General features: G+C 39.7%; 1 protein-coding gene across 2 annotated transcripts in view; it reads right to left on the reverse strand.

Moving 5' to 3' along the window:
- The window catches only part of arap2 (ArfGAP with RhoGAP domain, ankyrin repeat and PH domain 2), a 221349-nt gene that overhangs the window by 15914 nt on the left and 192080 nt on the right, over nucleotides 1–13355 (reverse strand). For both annotated transcript variants that reach the window (XM_051944258.1, XM_022200496.2), the window contains exons 24-26: nucleotides 13133–13210; nucleotides 5673–5747; nucleotides 4911–5028 (exon numbers count right to left, since the gene is read on the reverse strand). In XM_051944258.1, coding sequence (XP_051800218.1) covers nucleotides 4911–5028; nucleotides 5673–5747; nucleotides 13133–13210 — 271 coding nt within the window. The remainder of the gene's footprint in view (nucleotides 1–4910; nucleotides 5029–5672; nucleotides 5748–13132; nucleotides 13211–13355) is intronic.

Genomic DNA, 13355 nt, shown 5'->3' on the forward strand with positions numbered 1-13355 from the left:
CATCAGCGCATTCTAATGCGAGATCAGGTGGGTCAGCTCTCTGGGTTGATCATGCAAGAAAGATGAAGGTAATTTATGACATATGATGGCAAAGATGATTAATTAATGTGCATATCATCAAACTGACGATGCTCGGCTAATTTCTCAGTGTGCTGCCACGTTCACAGACACCGGTTCATTAGAGAGATAGCATAATCTTCTAATCACAAGGTCTTTGGATGTAGGAAAGTGTGATCATCGCATATGCCCTAAAATGAGAATAGCCACATGAATAGTGATGTGACACTAATTGGATATACAACAGATGACAGCGGAAAGTTTCGAGCCATGACTTTTGCAACTATAAGGTGTCAAATTTCACGGCAGGGTTTCACTTATGAAATACAGCTCACATTTCACAGAAACGAGAAATTACAGCTTATTGCAATGCAACAGGTGTAAGTGTATGTGTTCATAAGTGCACATACAAGAGTCAGAGTCAGAGATGATAGCAGTCAGGAATGAAATTAGAAGCTAAATTAAAAGCTTAATTTAAATGAGGGAAAAAAAACGGAAATTGCACATCAAGATAATAGTCACGATATGCGCAAAATATTGAGTGAACATACATAAGAGCGGTGTTATTAAAAGAGACAACAGACTCCAGTGGTAAAAGGGAAACATCGCATCAGCGCATAGAAACATAATCACATTTGTCAGGCCTTGGTGACCGTCGCACTTCAGTTAATGACTAAATGACTTCTTGACCCTTCAATCTCGGCGAGAAGGAAGAAAAAAAAAGAGTGAAGTATTTGTTACTCAAAATGTTTTTTGACTCGAATCAAATGAAATGGGCTCGAAGAAGCGGTAATTAGAGACGAGGGTTATTGAGTAAGCTTGAATTATCTGAGGTAAAGAAAAGCATGTTGCGTTTTACAACCAATTTCAGCGTTGATTAAACGACATGATAATGGAGTGGGGCTTGTGAGTTTAGAGAGGAGGCTCGTGCACGGGGTCTGCAACAGTGGAACAGCAGGAACTGACTATAAATGATATCTTTAAAAGCAAACTCAAAATCTGCCTTCTTAGTCACATTTTGGATTGATTTAATTGCTTTTGTTTATTACTCTTCCGGGAACTAATGTTTATTTAGTTAGTATTTGTGAATATTTCTATATTTATTTACCTATTCATGTATTTTTATCTATTTAATGTTTAGTTTATTCTGTTTATATATATCAATCCATAGTTTAATAACAGATATTTTATTTCATTTATTTTATTTTAGTTATTTATCTCGCCTATTTTACCTTATTTTATTTCATTTTATTGCACCCGGTGTTTCCTATTTGCATGTGCGATATAGGACAATGATTCCTGGGGTAGAAGTGGGGGTTGTTTCTACTGTTTTATTGCATTTTTCAAATGATCTGTGAAGCAGTTTGTATTGCATTTTTGTTTGTCTGAAAATTGCTGTATACATAAAATTTGGTTGGTTGGTTGGTTGGTTGCTTCAGTTCAGATTGGTTAGTTAGGTTGTTGATTGGTTTGGTTCAGATTGGTTGTTGGTTGGTTGGTTGAGTTCAAATTGGCTGGTTGGTTGGTGAGACGGTGGGTTGATTGGTTGGTTGGTTGCTGCAGTTTAGATCGGTTGGTTGGTTGGTTGGTTGTTTGGCTGGTTGGTTGGTTGGTCGGTTAGATGGTTGGTTGGTGGGATGGCGGGTTGTTTGGTTGGTTGGTTGGTTGCTGCAGTTTAGATTGGTTGGTTGGTTGATTAGTGGGTTGGTGTGGTCAGTCATTAATAGTAAAGGTAAATATGCTTCAGACACTGATGGGAAAATAAAATAATTTTAAAAGTACATTCAGCAGATGGTGTGAGGCCAATGCACACATTTGTTCTGATGTAGAAGGCCGATATAGAATGTCATCGAAGTCCATAAATTAAATAATCTGGATCTTTTTTCACTTGGTTCCACAGTGTATGGTCTACCAGTCACATTTAACCACCGTCAGAAAATTAAGCGCAACACAGCGACTAAAACTCGCCAGTAAAGAGCTAAAGCTTTGGGTACCCATGGCTTCATATAGGTGGTGCACACAGTTGCTGTGGCTTAAATGCCTTCCAAGTTGGTGCTTTGAATGCATGTTGTTTCTTGATTTGTGTGTAGCTTGGAAAATCCAAACTGAATCTCCATGTAATCTCCTATCTCCATGTTAGGAGATACAAGAGAGTCAGTTTGGCATTGGGCGAATTGAATCGCGTTTCCCTCCCGGTACAGTTTGGTACGACCAATCATAGCACGGGAGGCGAGAGTTAATGCTGCGTCATCTTCAGCGCCTGGATTACCCACAAAGATGATGCCGGAGGAGGAGGAGGGGGGCCACCGCCGTAAAACAAGAAGGAGAGAGAGAGAGAGAGGAGGGGGGCCAAAGCGAATCTTTTTGTGGTCTCTTGGCATTTTGGATGGCGTTAGTCGTTGCCTCTTTTCACTTGACGTTTCCGACGATGAGGAGGCAGTGGATGGCTCGTTACTTTCGGCTTCTTGCCATTGTTTGTACAGAGGAAAATCCCGTTCCAAACATTTGAGTAAATTTAAGCAACTTTTACACATACACTCCGATTTAAAGTTATTCCTAACACCGCTAATCGTTCGGAAGGAGTCTTTTGTTGCGTAGCCTTTTCAAAAATAAGTGTTGTACTTGAGAGTACCCTATGTATTCGCAGATTTTTGTGACAAAAACGGCAGTAATCATTGCTTTCTCGGCTGCATGCCATTGCTGTTTGGACTACATGGACTTCAAAGTCGATTTGTTTGTGCGTCACATCCATGTTACGCTGATTGGTTCTTTCTCGTTCGAGCTGCATTCGTTAGTCCCTCCTTTTTGAAATCGTCTCGTATCATCGCAATGCCAGACTGCCTTTATTTGTATTTATATTCATACATAAATAAACTCAGTCTGGATTTTCCAGGCAAATTTGTGTGCACTCTCGTGGGCTAACAACAACTACAACACAACAATGACACAATCTCCTTAAGACTGGAGTTTGTCACTAACAAAGTGTTAATAAGTGCAATAATGAGACTGTAGTAGGAAGTGAATGTGTACTCGTGTGTGAGGTTTGATGTTTTCATTAATTTATTCTAGTATTTTATCCATTATTTATTACATTAGTGAGGCTACAGTGTGAATGATACACTGACTGGAATGCATTTTTAATTTTGTTGCACTTACTACAATGACAGTAAAGTTTTATTCTAAATTTGTGAGTGAGAGTGTTTTATTTAGTTTTATTTTAGTTAGATAATTGAAATGAAGTGAAATGAAATGCATCAACAAATGGAAAACGTACCTTTTTTTGTGTCATGAACTAAACAGTCTAGGATTGGATGGAACTAAAATAACTAAGAATTTTGTTTTATTTTCCTTCTCTTTGCTCGGATAAAATTAAATAAACACTTTTATTCCGCTGCCTTGCCATTACTTAGAGCCATGTTTGTGTCTACAAAATAATACAAATAAGACTTTCTTCGTGGGTTTCGATACTGACTCAACTTTCTGACTGGTCTAAACAGCTACGTGGTTTATATCTTTCTTGCACTGGCGTGAAGTTACATTCACAACAACACAGATGAACTGCCATTCCTTCGCGGTTATTTCCTGATATCACTACTTGCTCCTGATGATGATGTCGAGTAAAATTGAAAGATGGAAACAATATATTTTACCTGGTTAGAATGCAGGTTAGCACTTCTTAAAAGTTGATGGCATATCATCAATATGGCCAATTAAAATGATGTATATAACTGTACTGACTTTCATATTAGGATTTAAATGTAATGCTGGAGGTTATTTCTGGAAGTACTGTGTGTCATTTATTACTCCACCAACGAACGCAGTGGAGCTATGTGACGACTGGCGTTGGCTTGTCTGTCTGTTGTCTGTTAGCAACAATACTCAAAAACGGATATTCGGATTTGTATGAAATTTTCAGTGAATGCCAGAAATGACACAAGGACCAAGTGATTAGATATTGGCAGTGATGGATCCACAGATTTGTGAAAGATTTCTGTATCATTGTGAGATAGCGGCAAGGCGTCATTGTAGCTATGACTATAAATCATAAATAACTTGTGAACAAATACTGTATTTGTTGCATTTCTGACAATGCCATATGGGGGAATGAACAGCCTTGGCGGAGTACTGCACTCTCTGAGTGTTTTTCTAGTTTCCTGAAACGTATTTGGTAAGCTTCCTGTGCTTTGTTTTTACTTTTGCAGTTTCCCTGGGGGAAGTATGCAGCGATTGTGCTCTGAACTTTTATATATTTTTTTAAAATATAAATGTGAAGTTAACTAAAAGCACATGTAATGTTAGCACAGTGACATCGTTACATTTGAACATGGCTCCTAATGCAGGTAAGCTCACAACTATATTTGTTTAGTTTTTAATAGAAAATACAGCACACTAGCTTAATTTGCTTACACATTTAGTATTTTGTGTTTTCCTTCTTGTAATGTCAGTGTGTGTGTGTGTGTGTGTGTGTGTGTGTGTGTGTGTGTGTGTGTGTGTGTGTGTGTGTGTGTGTTCTTTTTTGCTTTGAAGTTTTCCTAAGAAAGATGCTGAGAGCACATACATGAGAGAAACCCTGTGAAACGATTTACTTCTCCGAGAGAATGTACAACAGAGAAATTCTGCTCTCCACAATGCTTGTTGCTGTGGGTGGCAAATAAAGTGCTCAACAACATTTCTGGCAAGCGTGTCTTTCTTCCATTACACTGCCCACACCCACCACATAAGCTTTGCATCCCCTCACTGGCTCCAGTGCTCAGGATTGTTGGAGATAATTACACATCATGAGAATTAAGCTTAGTAAGTTGAATGAGTACAACACGGTTGCCTGAAAGGGGAAACTGGAAAATCTTTCATACCCAACTCTCCATTTTCAATGACTTCAAAGGTGGTCCAGAAATCGTCTGCGTTAAAGGTGACGTTCCTCATGCTCAGCGCGGTTTCTGCAAGCTCAGAAGGTCGCATGCTGGGAGAGACCTACCGCAAACCAGAGAAAAAAATGAAACGAACGAAAAGGAAACAATCTCACAAATTGAGAAATTCCTGTATAGAAAAAGCTAAACTCTTCGGATCGATACCACCGCCTTCAACCATCTCTCCCTCTGAAGAGCCATTCGATATTTAACATGTAACATTTATTGCACTAATACCTGACTCGCAGCCGTGTACACGGCGCACTGATTAAATAGTTGATTCTCTGTAAAGTTATTAGCTGGATCTGCACTGGACTGAACTAAACATCCACAGAAAGAAAAGTCAGAGTGTGCTGCGGCCGCTTCAACCCCATCCTCCGTCTACCTCGGCCTGTGAAACAACCTACATGCCTTGCAAAATGCAATTACTCACACTATTAAATCAGACATTTCTTTGATTAGTTCACTTTTGATTTATTTCAGTGGCAGTAATCCCATCAGGTTAAACCGCAAATGTCTCAGCCCTATTCTATCAACCTTTCCACCTCTCATTCTACCCACACTCATCCGTCCTCCTGCTTCACCTGCCTCCATCCCAAACTCCACCTAGCCTTTCCTCTCTCTTTTCTCCACCTTACCGCCAGAAACCCGTGGGAAAGCAGGTGTACGCACTCACATTAACACACACACACACACACACACTCTCACCTTTATTAAACAGCATTTCTCTGGCTCTTTCTTTTCCAGGTACACCTCGAAGATCAAGTCCCCAGCTGGAGAGAACTGGAAGGGAGTGGGGAAGAAGAAAAGAAACCAAAACGTATCAGTTCAATCCTGAGGCCAGTGCAGCCGGATTAATTGGAATGATTTTATTTTAAATTTCTGCTCCACTGTGACGTGAATCTAAATGAAGGAAAGTGAGAGAAATGGTTAAAGGAATTATGAAAACCAAGGGTTATTTTCGGAGCTGAAGGGAAACAAAACCTGGTAGTGTTAATGGAACGCAAAACCTGGCTAAATAAAGAGAACATGTGTGAAACAGAAACACTCCAAAGGGTGAATGTTTCACCTTCACCACAACTGAAAGGCTTTTCTTTGGGGTTAACTTCAAGTGCGCAGTTGGTTTAAAAATGATTTCCAGATGCACATAGCAAAAGAGAAAGAGAGATAATGGAGGAAAGTTAAGTGCCTGAATGAACCTAACAGAGATGCCAACCGAGCGATAAGGGTTCACTGTAAGAGCCTTTTGCTTAATCTTTAGTAAGTGGGAAAAGTGCCACACAACAGAAAAGTTATGTTTATTCAGTGTTGGAACCTTTACAAAATGGTGCCGTCTTGGGAATGAAATCTGACAGTTTAATCCCTTAATTTATGATTTTTATATGTATTTTTGAAATTGAAACAGCTCTGAATGACTGCACTGTTCAGTCTTTAACTGAGTGAGTGATAGCGTCCTTTTACTTTTCTGCTTCTATACAATCCTTACAAGATAACAATATTGTAAAGGTTGCATATTATTGCCTGTTTCAACATATTAAAGAAATCACACGTGCTTCCAAAATGTGGTTCAAGTTTCACTGTAAATGCAGGTAAGCAGCTGCTGTCCACGCCCCCTTCAGGAAGAAGACTCTCCCTATGTCTATGATTGACAGTTGTCCCTACTGCAGCTGACACAGGTGCTAATTCAAGTGTGACACTAAGATTTTCTATTGCAACAACTGGTTTCACCGTATGGGACCTTTATGACACAATTACTTCACCACATGAGTTATGTGACGATTGGCGTTGGTTTGTCCATCTGTCTGTCTGTCTGTCAGCAACATTACTCAAAAACGGACTAATGGATTTGTATAGAATTGTCAGGGAAGGTCAGAAATGACACAAGGACCAAATGATTAGATTTTGGCAGTGATGCGGCTTATAGTCTGGATTAACGGATTTGTTAAAGATTTCTGAATCATTGTGAGATAGCGGCATGGCGTCACTGTAACCATGACAACAAGTGAACACTACATCAGCTGCCTGCTGACGATCACATGATTGCGATCCTACTACAAATCCTCCACTGCAGATTTATCAAAACTTATCCATCAGAAATCATACAAGGAACAATTGATCAAATTGTGGGGATGTTTCTGAGTCTGAATCAATCCCCGCTGCTCGCTACATATTGAGGTGATACGATGTGGTATCTGTACACAACGTACAAATGCATAACACACGCCTGTGCTCCGCCCAAGCTTATTTTGTTTGTGGGTCCATCTATACTAAATGGCCACATTCTGTGTTGCCATGATTTCTGATCATCAATAACTAATAAATGCTGCATTTCTTAAAAAAAAAAAGAAAAAAAAAAGCTGCATTTCTGACAATACCATATGAGGAAATGAACATCCTTAGCAGAGTACTGTACTCAATGAATGCTTTTCTTGTTGTGAAATTTGAACAGAACTGGGCCAGCTGTTTCCCTTGCCAGCAGCCTTTGCACAAAGGCAAGCTATAAATAAGTTAAACTTGTGCTAAACACCTGTTTAAAAACTTGTTCCATACTTTAAAGTGGGGTAGGCAGTCATGTTTTGGTGTCATTGAGGGAAAACAAAATTCTTCATAAACTTTTAGTATATTGCAAATCAATCAGACAGAAATCACCACCTTCTTTTGGCTCCATTGTGAGGCACAACAACATTTGATCTACAACAGGAGACTTTGGAAAACCAAAGGCCTTTTCAGATCTGCTCTACAAATGCAGACGCATGTCTGTTTAGATGATCGAAAACCGGAGTGGAAGATTCTGCAGGAAAAGCTACAATTTCAGCGCTGACTTCAGCTGCCTACACTGCAGAGCAACTTCCTCCCAAAAAAAGACACCTATTTTGCTTCAGTTTCCTGAAATATCGAAATGTGTTGGCTGTCTAGGGTTGTGATGAGTGGCTATGCTGAAGGTTGCTAACAGTTTCGCCTTCTGCTAACTGCAGCCACAGGCTCACAGCTGTGGCTACGGCTAATTCAATTTCACGTTTGTGTTCATGCTTATGATTAAGCTTGTGTTGCATTCATGCGTAATGCATATGCCTGCTCTCCGATTGGGTTGGACAAGATTAGGATGCAAAATAGAAGGAGTTAGAAGTGCAGAAGGAGGGCTGCATTTTTTAAATCTGCCCTTTCACATGAAACATGGAAGTCCCTGTCTTGTATAACTCAAAGCAATCAAGCTGGCTATTATCAACAGAAAAATAGAAAAACAAATAATTCTATTCATCCTCGAATTAACTGAATTCAAGATCAAAGGTGGACTAGTGGTCCAAAAATCAAAGTAATCCTTCAAATATTACCATTTATATTTTTCAATCGCAGGTCAACAGACTTGGGGGTGGAAGATTTTATTATTATTTTTTTCTTTCTTTACTTAATACAACCTGAAATTAAAAAGATTATTTTTGACTTTCTGTCTGATATTGAAAAGGTCAAATTCCTAGCAATATGTCACTCGTCAGCACCAGTCGCAGCACCTTTTCTCAATGTGTTGGAGCTGTAATCCTCTCTCCATCAAATTAAAAAGTGAGTTTTATGGGGTGTGAAAAACCGGAGGAGTTAAGTGAAAGAGACAGGGTCATAGTCAAGGCGTGGAATCCGGATTTCTGACAGTCTGAGGAGAGGGAGTAATCCGTCTCGGAAAAATGAACAGCTAAGTGAGCTTGAAAAGGTGTCTTTTCTCTTTGCTATCTAGAAATTACAGTTACTTTCCCTTTGTCATTTTAATGTTTAGGTGAGCTGAGGTCCATTATTGGCTTGATAAGAGGTAGGAAGCCACTTCTGACTCCTGTGGCCCTAAAATGATGCAGAAATTACAGTCATTCAAGCCAACAGAGCAAAAGCTGTTATTGTGAAAATGTCACACACCGATATGGGGCCCATCTAGCTTTTCTCTGTACACGGTTCCTTCTTCTGTTCACCGTTGTGTAATGAGAGGAAAACTCACACTTAAACATTTCTGGACTGAAAGATGGGAAATATAGACAACCTGTTAAGTGGAGGGATGTTTGAAAAGTTTTTAGAGATCCTGGGGAGATTTCTCAGCGCCTCAGATTTCCAATCTTTCAACAAAAGCCTTCCTCTCCCCGGCACTAAATGCAGGCATCGATTCTGAAGTGCCACTTGGAACTTAAAAGGCATGACATTGCCTTGCACCTCATTATATTACTGATTTACTTACTCCCTGTAAGCCTAGCCATCCTATCTACTTGCGGGGTGCCTTATTGCCATTCCTCACCTTTAAAAGGAAGCAGATGAGGTCAGAAACCTTCACCTCGTGGGCTCAACCCCTCCGAGACAAGCTTCCTGAAAATGTCAAAAGTGCACATTGTCTTGGTATTCAAGTGCAGATCCAAGAGCCGTTTGCTCAGCAAAGCCTTCATTATGTACTTTAATTCCTATCTAGGCTGAATAGTTCTTCAATCCTCTTGTCCTAAATGGCCGGATATGTGGGCCCAATTGTCAATAAGTCCAACATTTAATTGGCCGAGACTATATATATTTGAGCAACTATCCATGGATCAGCATAAGATTTTGTACATCTTGATTCCAAGACGACGGTAACTTCTCGACCTTCATCACACTTGTTGCTTTAAGTGAAAATTGTCAACAACTTTCTTAGATGGATTGAATCCGACATTCATGTCGTCATATGGATGAATTGTAAGAACTGTGGTTGTCTATTTGTTTTTATCTTGTTCAGATGTTCATACAGAGTTTTAACATGCTAGAAGACATACTATGAGCATAACAAGCAGTCAACACCACAGTTTAACAGCTTCACCTTGAAACTGCAGTGGAAAGATTCTCAAAAACACAGATTAAGACTTCTTCAAAATCGGTTTCCAGTTGGAACACATAAGACTAACTTACTCTGATATTACAACTTGTAATTGTGTAACGTAGAGTGGTTCTACAGTGTTTGAGCACAGCCGACATGCTCAGCTTCAGGGTCTGATGGGTGGAGATAGAGGCTGGGACTTTATAAATCTGCACATCCTAGAGGATGCTATGGTGTAGAATTCAATCTGAGGCCCTGTTTACACGACACAGTTTCACCCTAAAATACAAAATAGTTTCCTTTGCCTTGTTGGGTTTACACGACAACGGAGTGAAAATGCCAGGCTGGCAGTTGGCAATGTAACTTTGTTGAGGCTCATCCCACGTGATCACTACCCATTCCTTCACAGACCAGAAGAAGTATAGCTGCTGATGTAGAAGTGGGCTGATTATCTGGCGTATATATCGAATGTGTCTTTGCTGATTGCAGTAATGGCGCAACAATTGCACATTTTGATGAAGGAGATTCAATAAATTCAGTAGACTCAGCAGTAGTAGTCCACCATTGTTACTGCTGCCCGGTTCACACATGGCAACTAGAATAAAAGTGCAATGCACAAAGTGGAGTGTGACATCAAGGTTCTAACTGAAAACTCTAGCTACTCATCGATACGGCAACAGTGAGTGTTGCATTTGAGAAAAATTGCACTCTGGAGGCTTTACTCAAAATTGTCTGTCTTTCGTCGCCTAAATCGTCATTTCTGTGTAAAGAGAAGGCCGAAACACAACGAAACCTTTGCGTTTCATCCAAAAACCCTTGTCGCATAAATTGGCCCTAAGCCACTTTAATACAGGAAGTAGGGCTGCACAATGTGTCGTTCCAGCGTCAACGTTGCAATATGTGACTGTGCAATTGTCATGTTGCAGGAAGTACAATGCAGATTAATACAAATAAGTTATGCTACAACTTTCTTTTGCTGCTTGACAGAAGATAAAAGCTGAAAAATCTATAAGAGGGGAGCATAATATTTTGTAATTAAATGCTTCTGATTTCATTTTTTAACCATATTTACAAGAGACTGAACTTCATGACATGTTGGCTGACGATTAAATCGGAACCCCAAAGCTCTGTATGTCGATTGAAAAGAAAGAAAAAACTATTCTGAATGTCTTTGTTAGTGTTCCTTTAACATGTTTAAAATTATTTTTTATTTTGAGTCCCTTACAAAATCATTTGTCATTGTAGAATGCTCATATTTTTCCAAAGGGTTAAAAGTCCTGTTTTTTTGTTTTTTCATATTGCAAAATACATCACAGAAAAACAACATTTTTCACTTTTGTTCCAATTATTGTGCAGCTCTATTTGGAATGGAATATTTTCATGGAAAAAAAACCCTTCTCAGTACTTTGAAAATGACATTCCCATCAGATTAAGTTTCACTACAGTGTTTAGTCCAACTTAATATATGTCAGCACGCTAACACTGCATGCTAAATGTCAGTTTGTCGGCGTTCTGATGTTAGCACTTAGCAGTAAAGCCTCACTGAGCTGCTTGAACAGCTGCAAATTCTTAGTCTTGTCACAAAAATCTGCTTAACTTTGCAGTGATGGAAGCAACACAGAAATCTACAGGAATGAATGCTGATGATTTGGGAACATACAATTCACAGCAATCCAACACCACCCTTAGTGGTGCTATTGCTACTGAAAATAAGAAGGCCGACAGGAAAATGTAATGTTATTTTGCAACCACAGACCACTTAGATCTAAAAAACTGTTTTGCTGTATGTATTTTCCAAACACCAACTGAATAAAAACGCCACTCAAGTGCTGTTTTACATGATAGCTTATATAAACCTGAGCCACATACCACTAGAAATAAACTGCATGCATAAATAACCACTGGAGTTGTGAATCTGTGGTTGGTAAATTACCACCTTTTTCCACATGTCGAGAAGTTGAGAGCTACTGGAAGGCAGCTCTGCACAAAATGGATGGATAAAATGGACATTTCAGCTTTTAACTTTCACTTTTCACCTTCAAATCAGTGGTTGCCATGACTGGCTTCAGTTGCTCTTTAGCTTATGCTCCCTGGTCCCTGCTGACAGCGTCTAGTAGGGGCGTCTACAATAAAGCCAGAGAGCAATCATGAAGTGATTAAAGTAACATTCAAGAAATGCACTAAGAGAGCATAGTACTTCGCCAAGGCTGCTCAGGCGCTGTATAATTTCCATGTATGTTATGTACGGATACCAAATTGCATGACCTAAATATGTGGCGGGAATTGATGGGATTCAGAAACACCCCGACAGTTTAATTAGTTGCTCCTTTTATCATTTCCAATGGATAACCCCGATAAGTCCACAGTGGTGGATTTGTAGTAGGATCGCAATCGTGATCATCAACAGGAAGCTGCTGCTGTGTTTGCTTGTTGTCATAGTTACAGTGATGTCGTGCCGCTATCTCGCAATGATACAGAAATTTTTAGCAAATCCGTGGATCCAGACTATAAGCTGCATCACTGCCAAAATCTCAGCAGTTGTTTCTTGTGTCATTTCTGAACTTCCCTGAAAATTTAATCCAAATCTGTTGGTCAGTTTAGGAGTAATGTTGCCAACAGACAGACAGACAGACAGACAAGCAAACGTACGCCGATTGTCACATAACTTCACTGCATTCCTTTGTGGAGTAAAAACTACTTTAAGCAATGTCTACCTTTGTTAAATGTTAAATCATTCACCCAAAAAGCAGACCTATTTTCTCAACAGAGACATGCATATGCGTGCTGACTTCTAATTAAATAAGTATTTCTAACTCAAAAACTTTCCTGTTTCGAAGCAACAAGCCCCAAAAATTCACATTCATAGCCAAAATGTCATCCCAATTTTCACCTCCGACAGCTTTATAATAGCACTGGCTTTCTGCTGAGTAACCCCCGTGCCCCACAGCAGCAGTCATGTTCTGAAATGTTACGGACAAGGTGGAGAGAAGAAGGCGGGAGCAAGAAAGATCAGGCATAAACAACTTATTTCGGTTTTCAACAACAGCAGCGACATGTGATTTAATAATTTTTTTTTTTTCCTCTCCCGGTTATCCGAACCAAATGTTTTTCTCGGCTGAGGCATCCAGGCATAAAGTACCTGCCGCAAAGGTTAACAGGAACAAAGCCCTTTTTCCTCACCCGCCTGCTCCTGCCTTCCCCTTCATTTCTGCCAGAAAAACAGGAAACCTGTTCAAATGAAACCCACATTTGAGACTCCCTGATGCATGCATGCAAATCAGCATGCAGACACACACACTCGCACAAACAGAACAACCATTGGTGATTTCCATTTGGGTTCTGTGGGTCGACTTACTGTGGTGTCCTTCTTGTCATTCCAGCGTGTGATGAAACTATTCTCTCTCTCCATCTGTTGCACCTGCTCTTCATTGACCTGTTGGAGACGTGACAAAAGCATCCACACATCAACTGAAAATCGGCTCAAGAGAAACTTTCGGAGCTAAACTTGAGAAACACTGCCTTGCTTCATAGAGTAATAAATACATTTTTGATGGTCATATTCATTTCAGCACTTAAAT

The sequence above is a fragment of the Acanthochromis polyacanthus genome, chromosome 23, assembly GCF_021347895.1.
Source record: "Acanthochromis polyacanthus isolate Apoly-LR-REF ecotype Palm Island chromosome 23, KAUST_Apoly_ChrSc, whole genome shotgun sequence".
NCBI classification, from domain to species: Eukaryota; Metazoa; Chordata; class Actinopteri; family Pomacentridae; genus Acanthochromis; species Acanthochromis polyacanthus.